General features: G+C 34.4%; 1 protein-coding gene across 5 annotated transcripts in view; it reads right to left on the minus strand.

The window, feature by feature from the left end:
- SEMA3A (semaphorin 3A) overlaps window positions 1-15,547 on the minus strand; it is a 481,474-nt gene that overhangs the window by 21,466 nt on the left and 444,461 nt on the right. For all 5 annotated transcript variants that reach the window (XM_045052318.1, XM_003982709.6, XM_019825395.3 and 2 more), the window contains 2 exons: window positions 13,175-13,242; window positions 78-220 (listed from right to left, as the gene is read on the minus strand). In XM_045052318.1, coding sequence (XP_044908253.1) covers window positions 78-220; window positions 13,175-13,242 — 211 coding nt within the window. The remainder of the gene's footprint in view (window positions 1-77; window positions 221-13,174; window positions 13,243-15,547) is intronic.

Here is a 15,547-nt window from a genome sequence, read left to right on the forward strand (position 1 = left end):
CCCTCAAGTCAACCATGTTGGGGTCACTTAACAGCATATGTTAGATAGAAATAATCCAGTCAATTTCATTCCTATACCTCTTCTTTTCGCTCTTCATTTCTCCTCTGGAATTGCCAATAGACCAGAGCTCGCTGTGATTTTGGACTGCATTCCAGGAACGTGCTACTATTTTCTACTCCATAGATGATTCTTTCTTCAAGGCTGTGGCCATGGTGATTATCTGGCCAGTGATGAGGAAATGAAATGAGGAAATGTTAGAGAAGTAAACTCAACCTTCCAAAGTATTTATTTGGAAATTCAGAAGATAAATTTGTTGCCAAGTTGGAAGTCTTTTCCAAATTGATTTAGGATGGCAGAAATGTCATGGACGTAAGGTTTCAGAACCCAAGTGGCTGCTTAAACAGACTCATTATTTTGGTATAGCTTATACAAAGCACATGCAGAGATCTGCCTACCAGAAAGTAGCATTACGTTAACAAAACCAGTCATGTGTGCAGTATAACTATACATCTTTATATGCCATGGTAATACTTTCCAAGAAATTATTTTAACTATAAAACTCTATGCTCTGACTAATGGGGCCAGTTCTCTAGCAGAAGTTATTTGACTGAGATTTTGGAAACAAGAATCTGTTGCTGAGAAATTATTTTGCCTCTTTGTGTTTGTTTTTCATCTGTAAAATTAACTTCACCAGCCATTGATATTTACCTAGTATTTTACAGAAGGTAGAGTTCAGGAAGTTTATACTCCCCACTACTAACCCTTAAGTAATCAACATGGTTTTTCTGAAGATCAATGGGTGTGAAATGTTTGGGATGGCTCAGAAGAAAGATGCACAATTATAAAGCAATGTGGTTTCAATTGTCCTTATTTTAAAATGATACATCTTTTATTATTTTCAAGAATTAGGCTAAAGAATATGGCAAGAGTATATAATAAAATGTAGCAGTAAGAAAACCTGTTTCCTGATTAAGTTTCTATTATTTTACCCTTTATGTAACCTCCTTCAATGTGGTGAATGAAACACAGTTAAGATCAAAAGTGGGACACAGGGAGTCTAGGTAAAACTCATTTAGAGAGAGAAAAAAAAAAACCCTCCTTATTATCTTATATAATCCTGTTTCCATTATGACATCCTGTACAATCTGGAACTCATTAAATTAATACAGAAAATAATAAATATATTTTCACATGCATGGAGGGTTGACAGCATAGACAGATGAAAAATTTTTGCTCTTTACTTCAAACTCAACTAGGTTTTTAATTAAAAAAAATGTTTCCCCCTTTTTCTGGCATCACTTTGTTCTAATTAACTGAGTACTTTGGTCTGTCACAGACAATATGATTTGCTCTCACTAGGTTTAGAGCTTTCCAAAATCCTGCTTCCACCCGATCCCTGTACACAGCTTGTGTCCTCCACCCCCTATTCTCACCCTGCCACAGTTGACATTCTACCTCCGTTTGCTCTCTCCAGGGAGGTCAATATTAGCGCTTGCTTTTCTATCACTCTGAATTGTGAAATGAGGCTCTTCTAAACTTGGGAAGTATCTGTCCCTTCTTATTTAACAGATCAATACCCTGGAAAAAGGAAATGAAAAGGAACAACAATATTTAACTGATTCTAAGTCACAGTATTTTTTATATTGGAGCTAGATCTTTGTATGTCAGTATCTATATGGAATATGGCCGTGTTTTTACCCCCCCCCCCCCGGAATTATTAGTACATTGTTGAATGAATAGATATGTCACATGTTGCTATGCTAATCTGCAGGGTATGTGCTTCCCTGGACAGAGGTGAATTGAATCTCTCTGCCTAACAGGGGCTGGACAATCTCCTGTGATACCATATTTAGAAAACCTTGTCACAGAGGTCAATACAGTTTACAATGGACACATTTTTTTTTTCCTGATAACTGCCATGCAGTTTAACCTTTGATTTAGAAATCCTTTTATTTGGAATATTACTCAGCCTTTAAAAAAAGAAGGTCTGCAATCAGTAACAACATGGATGAACCTTAGGGAATGCTAAGTGAAATAAGCTAGTCACAGAAGAACAAGTACTATGTGATGATCCCACCTATACCAAAGATCTAAAAGAGTCAAACTCCTAAAAGCAGATGATAGAGTGGTGGGGGCCAGGGGCCAGGGCCAAAGGGAAATGGGTAGGTGTCAATCAATGGGTATAAAGTTTCAGTTATGCAAGAGGAGTACGATCTTGAGATCTGCTGTACAACAGTGTGCCTATAGTGAAAAATATTGTACCGCGCACTTAAAAACTTCAAAGGGTGGGTCGCATGTTAAGCGTCCTTACTCCAATAAAATAAAATTTAAAAAGCCTTAATTAAAAAAATCCATTTAGGCAGAGACTTTTTATTTAATCTCTACATATTAATGAATCATAAAATATATGCCAGCTTGATAACAGTAAAAAGTCCACTGTATTGGGGTGCACAGGTGGCTCAGTCAATTAAGCATCCTACTCTTGGTTTTCGGTCAGGTCATGATCTCACAGTCCATGGGTTCAAACTCCTTGTCGGGCTGTGAGCTGGCTGCATGGAGTCTACGTGGCATTTTCTCTCCCGCTCTCTCTGTCTCTCTCTCTTTGAACCTCCCCCACTCATGCTGTCTCTGTTTATCTCAAAATAAATAAATAAAGTTGTTTTTTTTAATCCACTAAATTTAGAAACAAACAAGTGATCCACTAGTATCTTTTGCCTTACCCAGGCCCACTTTATTTGTAGAACTTTATGAAATAACTGACTTGTCTCTCACCTAATCTAAGTTACCATCAAGAGCTGTAGAAGTCTTATGGTGTACATAAGTTCTTGCTTACAAACATAAAACTCCCTTTAAATCTTTAACACATTAGTTGACACACAGTTAAGAGAATGTAACTTGTATAATAAGAAATGAGAGCTTACTATAAATGTAACATCAATTAGGTACATTTTCAAAAATTCACAAAGTTGTCTTCTTCCCAATTAACTTAATCATTCTATCTGTTCCATACAGAGTTAACATTTCTTCTAATCTTTGGAAACCTGCTCAGTTTTTAGTTTCTCTTCAAGGTCTTCTCTGGTGACAGCAAATGTTTCTCAATGAATAAAAATGAAATGAAATGAAATGAAATGAAATGAAATGTTCTCTTAAGAGTATGTTTCCTTCTATTGAAAAAAAAAAACATTTCATTTCACCTGCTACTTACATATAGTAGCATCTAATATAAGATGACATGTGATTTAATCAAGAACTTATACCAAGTTGTTTTGAGTTTAACATAGCAGTAGTTCCTGGCCTTCTCTTCAAGAAACACGGCACTTTTCCATCTGAATAACTGACAGACCACAACTGGTGAATTTGGTTCACTGACTAGGTATCTTTAGTTTGCCCTGATAACCACTTGTGCCAATCCCTGTAGGACTCATTCCTCCTTTAAATTGGCCTTTCTTTCTTTCCTTTGCCCAAATAAAAAAGCAGAAGGAAGTATTCTAGTTAGTAAGCACTGAGGTTACAAGTTCTGCCACATCAACTACCCATCATCGTCAGTATGCAGAGGTACCACCATGTTTCTTTGGGTTGACATTCTCATAGGTTTTGTTAGGTTCTGCTGCCATTAGGAACAGTTGCAAAAACTTTATTTCCACTGAGTACAGTTGTTTCTATTAATTCCTCTGCAGAATATTTCTATCATCAGCAGCTTTTAACTTAGGGCCAGAACTTTTAGCTAAAGTGGCCTCAGGGGGTTCCTGGGTGGCTCAGTCAGCTGACGAGCTCTTGATTTTGGTACAGGTCATGATCTCACTGTTTGTGGGATCAAGTCCCACATGGGGCTCTGCACTGACAACATGGAGACTGCTTAGGATTCTCTCTCTCCCTCTTGCTTTCTTCCTCCTCCCCCACCCCATGAATAAACTTAATAAATAAATAAATAAATAAATAAAGTGGTCATAGGCAAGCATTCATATATTTGGGTGCTCAGATATAACAACCTGTAAACATCTTTTTCTGTTCACTTCCTCACACCTGATACCTTATAAACAGATACCCAAGAAGTATTTCAAAATGATTAGAAGGCACCCAATAACTGCCCATTCCCTTTCCTGATCCTTCTACCCCAACTGCTTAAGTAAATGTTGTACAACATAGAAAACATTAGAATTCCAATAATAATGTGATTCTCTCTTTCCTTTCTCCTTCCCTCTGCCCCTAATCTCTCTTTGTTTCTGTCTCTTTCTATTAAAAAATATAAACAGGAACAGTATTTTGATTCTTGTTTTTAGCAGATTTGCAACGATTTTCTTAGGATGTCAAGTATACTATCATTTTGGCTTTATTAAAGTAAAGAGCTCTGCACTGAAATGGTAGCATAGTATAGCTATACTCCTAAGTATTTTTCATAGCATATACTATTGACCTTAAAATTCCCCAATACAAATCAAAAGCTAAGCTGAGAAAACATTGTGGATTAAAGATTTCCTGAAGGATATGAAATCTTGCATATTCAGGGTTAAGCATCATCTGAAATCTCCCTCTGCATGAAACTAGTTGATCTGAGAGCAGTTTACATGGAACACATATAATAATATAATTGATTTTATTGAATTGTGTTGGGTGAGGTCCTTCTGACCTATGTTGATGAAGCCCATAAGCAATACTCTATGGATTTGTTCACTGTGCTTAGGTCACAATGTTGTCCAGTATGGTGTCCACTGCCTTGCACTATTTTTTTGAGGTTCATGGTTCATCTTGGGAGAAATTTTTTTTTTCTGGTGTTAATTTTCAGGAATTATTGAGATTCTCTTGAAAAAGTGATTTTTTTAAAGTAGGCTCCACACCTAACATGGTGCTTGAATGCACAACCCTGAAATCAAGAGTCACATGCTCTAGTGACTTAGCCAGCCAGGCACCCCCCAAAACTGATTTTTTTTTCAGAGAATTAACTTTGCGACTCATCTGTTGATTACATTTCTCCCTCACCACTGAAAAAATGTGTTAGACAAATTTATGTTTTATCCTTACAATGTCCTGGTAAATATGTTCTTCCTACATGCCTGGTTTTGTTGTCAGTATACATGTTTTGTCCGTGTGACGTTATTGCCATCTTTATCTTTGTTTTCAATCAAAACATGACAAATTGTCTGAAATATATTAGGTCATCTAACAATTTTGGACAATGTGAAATTTTTATAACCCTTCTTAGTACCTTTTTTGTTGTTTACATGTATCTACATAAAATTAATCGTATAATGCCTGGACACAGAAATAGTCTTAAATATGTGAGGTTCATTATTGTTACTGCTATTCTTGTGATAGTTTCAACTGTTAATTCAAAACTTAAATTCCTTTATTGAGAATCCATAGCCAGCAAATTATGAACTGCTTCCCAACATCAATCCTACTTCCTGACCACCATCAAAAAAAGTATTCTCTCTTCTAGACTTCCTAAAATCTTTTTACATATATTTTTAGGGAACATGTAGTCTTATTTGTTATGATTATTTATTAATCTTTTTTGTTGTGATTATGTATTAATCTAGTTGTCTTCTTTCATACCATATGTTTTATAATCCTGGCACTAGGCAGTCATAAACCCTTAGCTAATGTTTGCGAGAGGAAAATCCAGATAACTATTTTAGTCTACATTTAAAAGCTGAAACCTCATGTAACTTTGATATCCTTATATCAAGGAGATATCATAATTACATAAAAGAAATGACTAAGGGACACCTGGGTGACTCAATTGGTTAGGCTTCCAGCTTCAGCTCAGGTCATGATCTAATGGTTTGTGGGTTCCAGCCCTGTGGCGAGCTCTGTGCTAACAGTGCCGAGCCTGCTTGGGATGCTCTCTCACTCTCCCTCTCTGCCCTTCCCCCGCTCTGCCCCCCTACTTTCTCTCTCAAAATAAATAAATACATAAATACATAAAAAATGAAAAAAAAATAGAAGTGATAAAAGTTTAATCAGTTAAGAAGGGCACAGGGCTTATAACCCTGAGTATGACGGAATATGCTACTGGGTCATGGCAAATGAAAACATTTTAAATCTTCTCAATTTTGTTACATTTTATAATGTTAACAAGAGTTGATTTGAGATCTGATAGAAGATGACCATGAGTGAAGTATACTCCAAAATAAACAATTCCCAATATGCAATAAGAAGAAGAGAAAGAGATCTGAGAGCTCCTATGAATATATACTTACACCTCAAGGGGCAGCTATAAGTCTAAAGGATGTCTGTGCCGATGGGAATCCTATGGATCTCCAGAAAGAAAGCAATCTCATTTAATCTATTTTAAAATACAATTTGCCCTTAGAAAGCAACTGTTTTGAACATAAACTTTTGTCATGAAAATTACCAGTAGACAAAAGGGTAGAGCTAGTTGTTGAATTGGCATAATGAATTCTCATGAGTTGAACTGAATAGTTAGAGCAAAATAATTGAGAACAACAAACATTAAAATTATTTTAAAAGCATCACGATGTGTTTGAATAACACAATGTTACAATATGTCGCATTTGTTAATGACAAGAAATAATGTTTTTAAGGAAGCAATCTTCAATTAATCATTTCCTCCTTTAGTAGGATAATTTATGGAAATGAAATGAGGCTAATAAACCAGAAAGAATGGGAGGAAAGAAAGAAGTTAAATAAATTGCTTCCTTTTGTAACAACAAAAAGTCATGATATCCATCATTTGGCCAGAAATATCACATTGCTAAAGGCCTTATTTAGTATTTGATTCTCTTCCAATATAGCAGAAACAGAAGGCATCACATTTCAGCTTTCCATTTATTTCACTCTCCATTTTAACCCCATAAATGTCTCCCAGGATTGAAATGTTAATAATGTAAGAATCTTAGAAAATCTGATGTCATGTAGAAAAGAAAGAGATGAGTGGGGTAGTAAACCATATATTTATCAGCTAATTAATCTCTGTTATCGTTTTTGATGTTCTCCCCCTTAAGGTTATTTAAAAGTTGAATTTCATAGATAATGAATATAAAAGTAAAAGTTAATTTAGGGGAGGGGTAATGGTTACAAGTTATTTTAAATATTTAACAAATAGTGTTAGTAGGTGAACTATATAAAAAGAGACCTAACTCTAGTTGTTTTCATCACATTTCATCACATCACATCACATTGTTTTCATCACAATTTTAATATTTTACATCGTAATTTTTTTTCTCAATAATATTCAGTGGTAAAGGCCAAACGAAGGAAGAAAGGAAATACTGACTACAAGCTCTCAATGTCTTAAGAAACTGCAAATTCACATTTCTTAACTAAAAACATCATTTCTTAGATTTTCCTTAGTGGATTCTAGAGGATTTTCTCCAGAAATATGAAAGGTAATTCATCAATAGAAAAGAATCTAAATTTACTTCAAATGGAGGAATAATCTCTCCTTAAGTAGCAATAGCTAAAAAGGCATTTTATGAGTAAATCACTAAGCCTTGGGAAGACATAAAATACCTAAAGAAAACAAAAAAAATCATTCATCCCTAACATTCATGTATATTTTCACACCTATTAAGATGCCTAACAATGGATTTAATAATTTCAATTTCATATGGGGCACCTGGGAAGCTCAAGTGGTTAAGTGTCCGACTTGGGCTCAGGTCAGGATTTCACAGTTTGTGGGTTTAAGTCCTGCATCAGGGTCTGTGCTCACAGCTCCGGGCCTGGAGCCTGCTTCTGGTCCCCTGTCTCCCTCTCTCGCTGCCCCTCCCCCACTTGTGCTCTGTCTCTCTGCCTCTCAAAAATGAATAAATGTTAATTTTTTTAATTAAAAAAATCTCATGTATTATAGTAAAATGGAAACAAATTCTACAGTATATACTAAGCTACAGAATAGGGGTCCTGTTTATCGATGTAATGCTTACCACAATATTTCTCTAATGATTTGTATGATGCTTATACAAACTAGTTACCAACTAGTTGAATGTGTGTTTGCATGCATGCACCTACAAATACATGCATATGTATGTATTAAAATCATGTGCTTAATTCATTTGTCAAAAGTACAAAAAAGACCCAAATCACGAAACCTTAGAGAAAATTTAAACTTATAGTTTATGAACTTGTTAAAATATTAGATTTTAAACTACTTTGTTTTATTTCTTAAAATAAGATCTGTGTCTGGTGCTAGGAAATAACTACCAACCAGAATATAGGATTTAAAAGTTTACAATTCAGGTAGTTTTGTGTCTTTCTTGAAACCACAGATTCCTGTGGATGTGTCTTTAAAATGTTCTTTTGGTATATAGATAGGTAGAGGGATAAACAAATAAATAGCTATGACCAGGGTATTTTCATGTTACTGTTCATAGGTGATTATCACATTATAGGTGGTCACTGGTATTTTAATTTTTATAGGTTTATTAACTTAAAATATGAAAGTGAAACTGATGTTATGAAAGTAACAATGAAGCCATTTGAATAGCTGTATTTAACACTATTCTTGATATCTTTGTGTGTGGGAAGCTACAATACTTCTCAGTACAAGGCAGACTGAAATTCAGTTACATAAAAAGCAACACCAATATGAAGATATCTACTACAATATTTATTTAGTTTATGTTGAACATCTGATATGTTTCATTTTCATGATTTTATGGCAAATGTTTTACCAAGAAAGCACATATAATCTATATGCCAGAGAAAAATTATTTAAACTTTTTACATTTAAATATCAGGAAACATGGACTTCAATATTTACTTTACTTCTTCCCAAGAGATATGATAGGAGATGATGGAAAACACCCATTTACTGAAGCAGAAACCTTCCATAAACAATAATGAATATACCATCTTGTATTTTAATATGTTTCCCTTATTTTTGGACTTTAAAAAATACAGCATGCTTTAAAAACTTCACATTTACAACGGTTAAATTATGGGTGCACAAGTCAGGTGATCTCTCAATGCCATATTTGAAAACGTTAATAAGGAACAATAATAGCGCAAAGTATCTCAAACCTCTTCTTATTCAGGTGTGTGTGTTTGTGCGTGCATTGTACACATATACTATGAATAACTGGATTTGCACAATCATAGAGAATAACACTGCAATAATGTCATTGTAGAATGCATACTTGGTATATTTTAATATCTCTGATAATAGAATATGTCTTACAGTTGTTCTTGACCGGAGTTGAAGCTGCTTTCTTCTAGAAAGAGTTTATTTTTACTTTTTGCCAGACACATGCAACTCTCCTAACCTGACACCTCTTTAAATTAAAGTCTTGTCTGAGGTTTTTCTTCCACACTGCTGGTGGGACTCAGAAAGTAAACCTTCATGAGTACCGTAGTGGGGTTCAAGAAGTGGTTTTGCCCCTTTTCCACTACCCGTGATTACAGCCGAAACAGGCAAATGTCCTTGCGTCTTCCGCACGGGAGTTTATTTCTCTTTCACTAATACTGAAACACTGCCAACTGGCTTGATGCTGGCACCACTATCATATTCTCCATTTTGGGCAGTTTTTCTTTCTTAGCAGTCCTCAAAAAATGGTGCCTCAACATTCACTGACGTCGTAGACTTGATATAATTTGGTAATTCATTAAAGTTTTTTTTTTTGTTTGTTTTTTGTTTTGTTTAGGGCTGACATCATACTTATCTATCAAATTCTGAGGCCTCTCTTGGGCCTATGTGCTCAGATTCAGTTGGACTTTCTATGTGTATAAAAGAAGCCACAATACAGACCAGATTAGCTTTGGTACAAAACACTAAATTTACAGCATTGTGGACCATAAAGATGACGCTCCCAAAGATATTTTATGAAATTTTAGAACAATGCTGAGGCCAACCAAGACACAAGCTGACTTGAACCAGTTGCAAATATAATGAAGAAGACTGAATTCTGTGGATGTTTTACCACGGGAAGCTAGAAGGGAAATGCACATATGTAGAACAGCCAAGAGAACTATCACAAAGTGAAATTCAACAGTGGCACTGGACTAAAGTTAGGGCGTAAAGTATTTCAAAGATTCAAAAATCTAAGATGATGTTAATTTTTAATTTTTAAAAATGTTACTTATGGTTTGTTCCTTTCTGGCCATGTAGATCACAGTATGGCTTATTCTTGTTTAGTAAAGAAGGTAGAATGGTAAATTGACTCAGCCACTCATGCTCTTGGATGGCAAAGTCAGACAAGCTCCAATTTTGTGCACAAGTTATTTTAGGGAAGGGGGCATACTGGAAACAACCTGAAGTTTTTCTTCAGCATTCTGTACGAGGTATGAGTGAGAAGACAAGAAGATCTGCCAGCACATATACATTTAGGGTTTTATACTAAAAGTTCCCTAGATGAACAGCCACCAGCGATGGAATAGAGTATGCTAGGTTAAGGGGAAATGGAGCTGGATTTTTCTATGTTACACCTAGGCCAGCTCACCGCTGGTGCTGACTTTACACAAGAGAGAGCAAAGAGCTAAGTGAGTGTTAAAGGTTTCATTGAGAGTGAAATTTCTTCCACCTTAATGCTGAGTTATTTTATAGAGTTTCTCTATTAAAACCTCAGGATATGTAAAATATAGAGTGTTACAGAATGTTTACCATTACAGCTGGAACTGATTGTTCTGAAGTGTGTAATTTGGCTTCAAGTTGCTTAGCAGCTTTCCGGGAAAACATCTCGTATCTTTATATATTTCCATATGAGCATATATATTTTATTCAATGTGAGATGTGACACTAGCAAGACAACATACATGATTTAATAGGGCTGGGCTATGGGTTTTTCCCCATTTTACTTTCAAATATTGACATCACCTATTCTAAGATAATGCATTGGTTCCTAATGGTCAGACTCAGCTTGGCCATGTAAGAATGCCTGACTTAGTCTTCAAACATTTGAAATTTACTGTAATCTATGGTGTATAATTTTTATGTTTGGTTAATGAGAAATACTAGCAGACAAGAAATAAAGAGGCCTTCAAAAAGGGAATGTTTTATTTCTGCAGGGCTGCTTGAGCTTCTTGGACTATTTTACCATATATCACAAACATCTACATAGCATTGCTTTTACACACACACACACACACACACACACACACACACACACACCCACCCACACACACCCCCAGTGACACTGAACCACAGCAATTCCCTTTCTTCCCTATAGTACCTATTTTGAATGAAGTATCCAAAGAAAAAATGATTCACATTAACTTTACTTTCTATAGCTAAGCAATTCTATATTCCCAATTTTTATAAGCTCATCACTCTCTCTATATATACATATATATATATATATATATATATGTATATATATACACATACATAAGCTCGTGACTCCAACATATATGTTATTTTGAAGTAATATCAACTGGGTCTATGAAGGAATTAGATTATTAAACAAGTGGATTTATCAGTAATTCTCCAGCAAACTTCAAAACATAACATATTATCCTACATGTAGTAGTGTATAATGATTATTTATTAATTGACTGGTTGATAATGGTTTCTTAAGAGAGGTCTATTTTTAAATATGATGGTGTTAACATTAACGTATGTTAATAGCAATGTATTGTTAAATCATATTAATGATAAATAATAGATGCTAGTTAGTTAAAATCTCTACTGAAAACCAAAAACAGTAAGGTAAGTAGCTTTGCTATAGCTTCAAATATTTAGTTTATTCATTCAACAAAAGTTTATTAAACATCTACAATATTCATGATATTGCATTTTGTTATAACCCCAGAAATATGAGTGAGCAAAATAACAAAGTCCATATTGATGTGGAGATTAAAGTCTGATTAGAAATAAGCTCTAGTTACATCCTCTTGTTTCCTTTACTTGTAGTTATCATTAGCTTTTCCATATCTAAGCAAAAAGATTCTTTAATGTAATGCATACTTTATATTACCTCATTGCTTAAATGGTGATGATTATAATACAATATTTTTACATGAAACAGATTAATGGAAAACTAGTGAATGTTTTGTTGTCCAACTGAAAAATGCTGTTTGAAAAATTTAAGAAGAGTATGTCAATAATGTACTCTAGCTGTATAAAGACATATAAAAAAATCACATTTTGTCCAATGTAGTGGTGTCTTCTTTTTCTTTATAATGAGAAAAATAACCTTAAATATAGGCTCATTTTGTGGCTACCTGTCTCCTGGTATTGGCATCCCCACAAAACCCTGTGAGCATTCCCAAATAAGATACAAGCACATACAGGGTACACAAAAGGGGGATCTGACTTTCAGAAGGTAGCTAGGTCTTAGAATGCCTGCTGGGGTTATTTGTGCAGTGTGTTTTCTTTCTTAACATTCACGAAACATGAATATTGTATACACAGAATTAGTGGATCAAATCTAAGTTAATTGATAAAAATATGAGACCTTCCTTTAAGATTAATGTAAAAAGGCACCAAAAATGTGAATAGGGTAATTATATTCAATTCCATGCAAAATATTTACATTTTACATTTCAGCTATTTTTAACTATTTTTGCTAGTAGTGATGTTATTGATAAATTTTCCCAGCAGAGGGAAGCACAGCCTCATTATTGTTTTTGTAAAGGGTTGAAGTGGGGGGAGTGAGATATACTACAATTTTGTTGCATTTTAAAGGAAGTTTGGTTCATATCCCAGCATTAAATAAGCTACTTAACATTAAATAGGACTTGACATCTTTTAGGAAGCATAAAATGAAACAATCCAAAATCCCCAGTTCAAAGAAATATCCTACTGGTAAATGAGTGGGAAGGTAGCTGAATTACCTTCTACTCTGCTAGGGTACCCAGTAACAATATGGTCGGTCTATGTCATCAGCATATTAATGAATGATTTCCATGGCTTATTTTAAGACTGTACTTTCTTCTTCAATATACTTAAATGAATATTTCTGTTGCCTATTGCTCTCGTGTTGCTATTATTATCAAAGCATGTACTTAACTTGGCTTCTTTTTGTTAATATGAGAAAATTGATATTTAAGTCTTGTAAGGGTCTCAAATTTGAATCTGTCATAACTGCAATAATAAAATATAATTCACTACTTGGCATTCTTTAGAATTTTCTTTCTTCTAGATTTCCTTTCTCTTCAGTTGCATTTCCTTAAGTATGCTGGCACAGGTGTGTGCCCTGCATGCCCACGTGTGGGTATGCACTATTGCTTACAATTTTAGCCTAATGTTAGCAGGTTGAAAAATGAAAGTGTTGTAACTTACCATGGTGTTGTAAGTCTGAACAATGAGTCAATGGGTCTCCATTTCTTATATCTTGTCGTCTTGTGCGTCTAAAACAATTACATTTAAAAGGTATTATGGCATCCTCATTCCTTCTTGGGAATTTGTCACAGGGATTAAGAAGAATAAAAAATCAAAGAACTTCCGGAGCTTAATGGAAGAGACAAATCTACATCTGACTAAAGAATTTTTTAAAAGCAGCTCATTACACCTGTGGGAGCATGTCTCCAGGTGATCAAAATGTGAAACAGTACACAAATGTACTAACAAAGGAGTGAAGGCTTTCAAAGTAATAACAGAAGATTCATGGTTTTGTGCTACTGTGTGTCAGTCAATAAGATACTAACATCTGGAAACTCTAAAATTCTTAGCACCTTAAATTCTGAGGAAAAAGCACAAAATATAGAATAGTAACCCATTTCTTCAATAACCTGGATTAAACTTCTTGTTTCTAATCACAAGAGAGTAAGCCTAAAAATTCAAATTTCCATGATTATGTTCTTTCTCTTAATACTTACACATAATTCCTTAAATAGACTTTTGTTAAATTTGAAAGCATCGACTCTACGAATTCTACTTTTAAGTTAGTTTTTAACTTTCCTTTTTGGTCGCTGTATCGATCATTTTTTTATAAAACATTTCTTTTATGATCATAGGGCTATGATTTCAAGCCAAGTTACCCGTGAAATGAATAAAAGGAGGAGTGCAATAACAAATATTGTGGAGGAAGGTGAGAGAGAAGATGGCCTCCCTCTAAAATAAAAGCCAAATTTGTTATATAAGTAAATTTCTCCTAAATACTGCTGCTCAGATCACATTAGTTGCTACACATTCTGGGGGTCCTCTTTATCGTTTGCTAGTGGTTGAGGACTGTGAAAAAGGAGGTTGTCTCCAGCCATCATGGTGCAAGCAGTATGTGTAGTTTGGGAAAGAGGCTAAACATGGAGATGGGCTACGCATAGCAGAATGAGAAAGACTGGGGACACTTGCTCAACTGTTTTCTGTGTCGATTTTAATGATTATTGTCCTGTTGCAAAGTTAGTTACCATCACTGAAGAGAGTTCTCACAAAGGCCAATGAGAACTGCAAACATGGAAATTGTTACTGTATTCATAAATTTAGAAGACTAAAGTATTTATAGATTTCTATTTGTAGAATTGGTGAGACTATCAAACAGATGTTGCACATTTCAAAATTGAGCCAACAAGGGAACTTGTGAAACACGAACCACAAAGCATTTGGAAAGGCATTTTTTACTGCCATTTAAGCTTTTGAAAAATGCCATCACAAAGAATATATAAATTGTAAGGCCTCTAAACATCCTTTTCAAAGACACATGAAATTGGATTAAGTAAAATCTTCAAGGCACAACAAAAAACGTGTTAATGATAATTCCTTCAATCTGGATTTGTAGGTATGCAGTAAACATATTTCAAATATATAATAACATATAGATTTGTAACTTATTATAGATGTAGTTTTCTTATTTTTCTTCCTTCTTATTAAAAAAGCTTAAAATTTGAATGAATTATTACTAAATTAGGTAATGTTATATACACTTCCACATGGAAAGGAAATGACACTCATTTTTAACTGAAATCTGAATTTTTATGTTTTTCAACACTAAAAGCACTAGATCTTACTGATTTTAAGAACCATAAAAGTTCAACCTTAAGCAATTTAATTTTAGTGCTATAAAAACTGCAAATTGCTACTTATTAAACTATCGATGGTTTCTTCATTCTATAACACATTACCTCCACACTACACGTTTGTTTTAGATTTAAACTTCTAACAAAATCAGTTGGTATATGAAAGAATACAAACACATTCTCTTAATTCTGAATTTTGAAGGCTTGAGAAAATTCTATTTATTAAATGGAATAAGCTAATACGATATTTACATATAATATTAACAACTTTTAATCTATATGGACTGATTATAGGATAGATTTAAGTTATAGATGATTTAATACTAAAACCAATGTTATCTGAAGTATGTAATCAAAACATTTAAGTAGGGGCACCTGGGTGGCTCAGTCAGTTAAATGTCCAACTCTTGATTTTAGCTCACGTCATGATGTCACGGTTTGTGAGTTCAAGCCCTGGGATGGTCTCCACTCTGACAGCGTGGAGCCTGTATGGGATTCTGTCTCTGCCTCTCCCCTGTTTTCACTCTCTCTCTCTCAAAATAAATCAATAAATTAAAAAAAAAAAAGATTTAAGTAGGCAGTAGGCATTAGGGCTATTCCTTTCCCCTAAAATTTTTTCAAAACACTATAAATGATGCATATGTTGAAGAACACAGCTGACTAGCAGTGAAAAAAATCCACATCACAGCTTCTTGTAAAACAT

The sequence above is a fragment of the Felis catus genome, chromosome A2 (assembly GCF_018350175.1).
Source record: "Felis catus isolate Fca126 chromosome A2, F.catus_Fca126_mat1.0, whole genome shotgun sequence".
Classification (NCBI taxonomy): Eukaryota; Metazoa; Chordata; class Mammalia; order Carnivora; family Felidae; genus Felis; species Felis catus.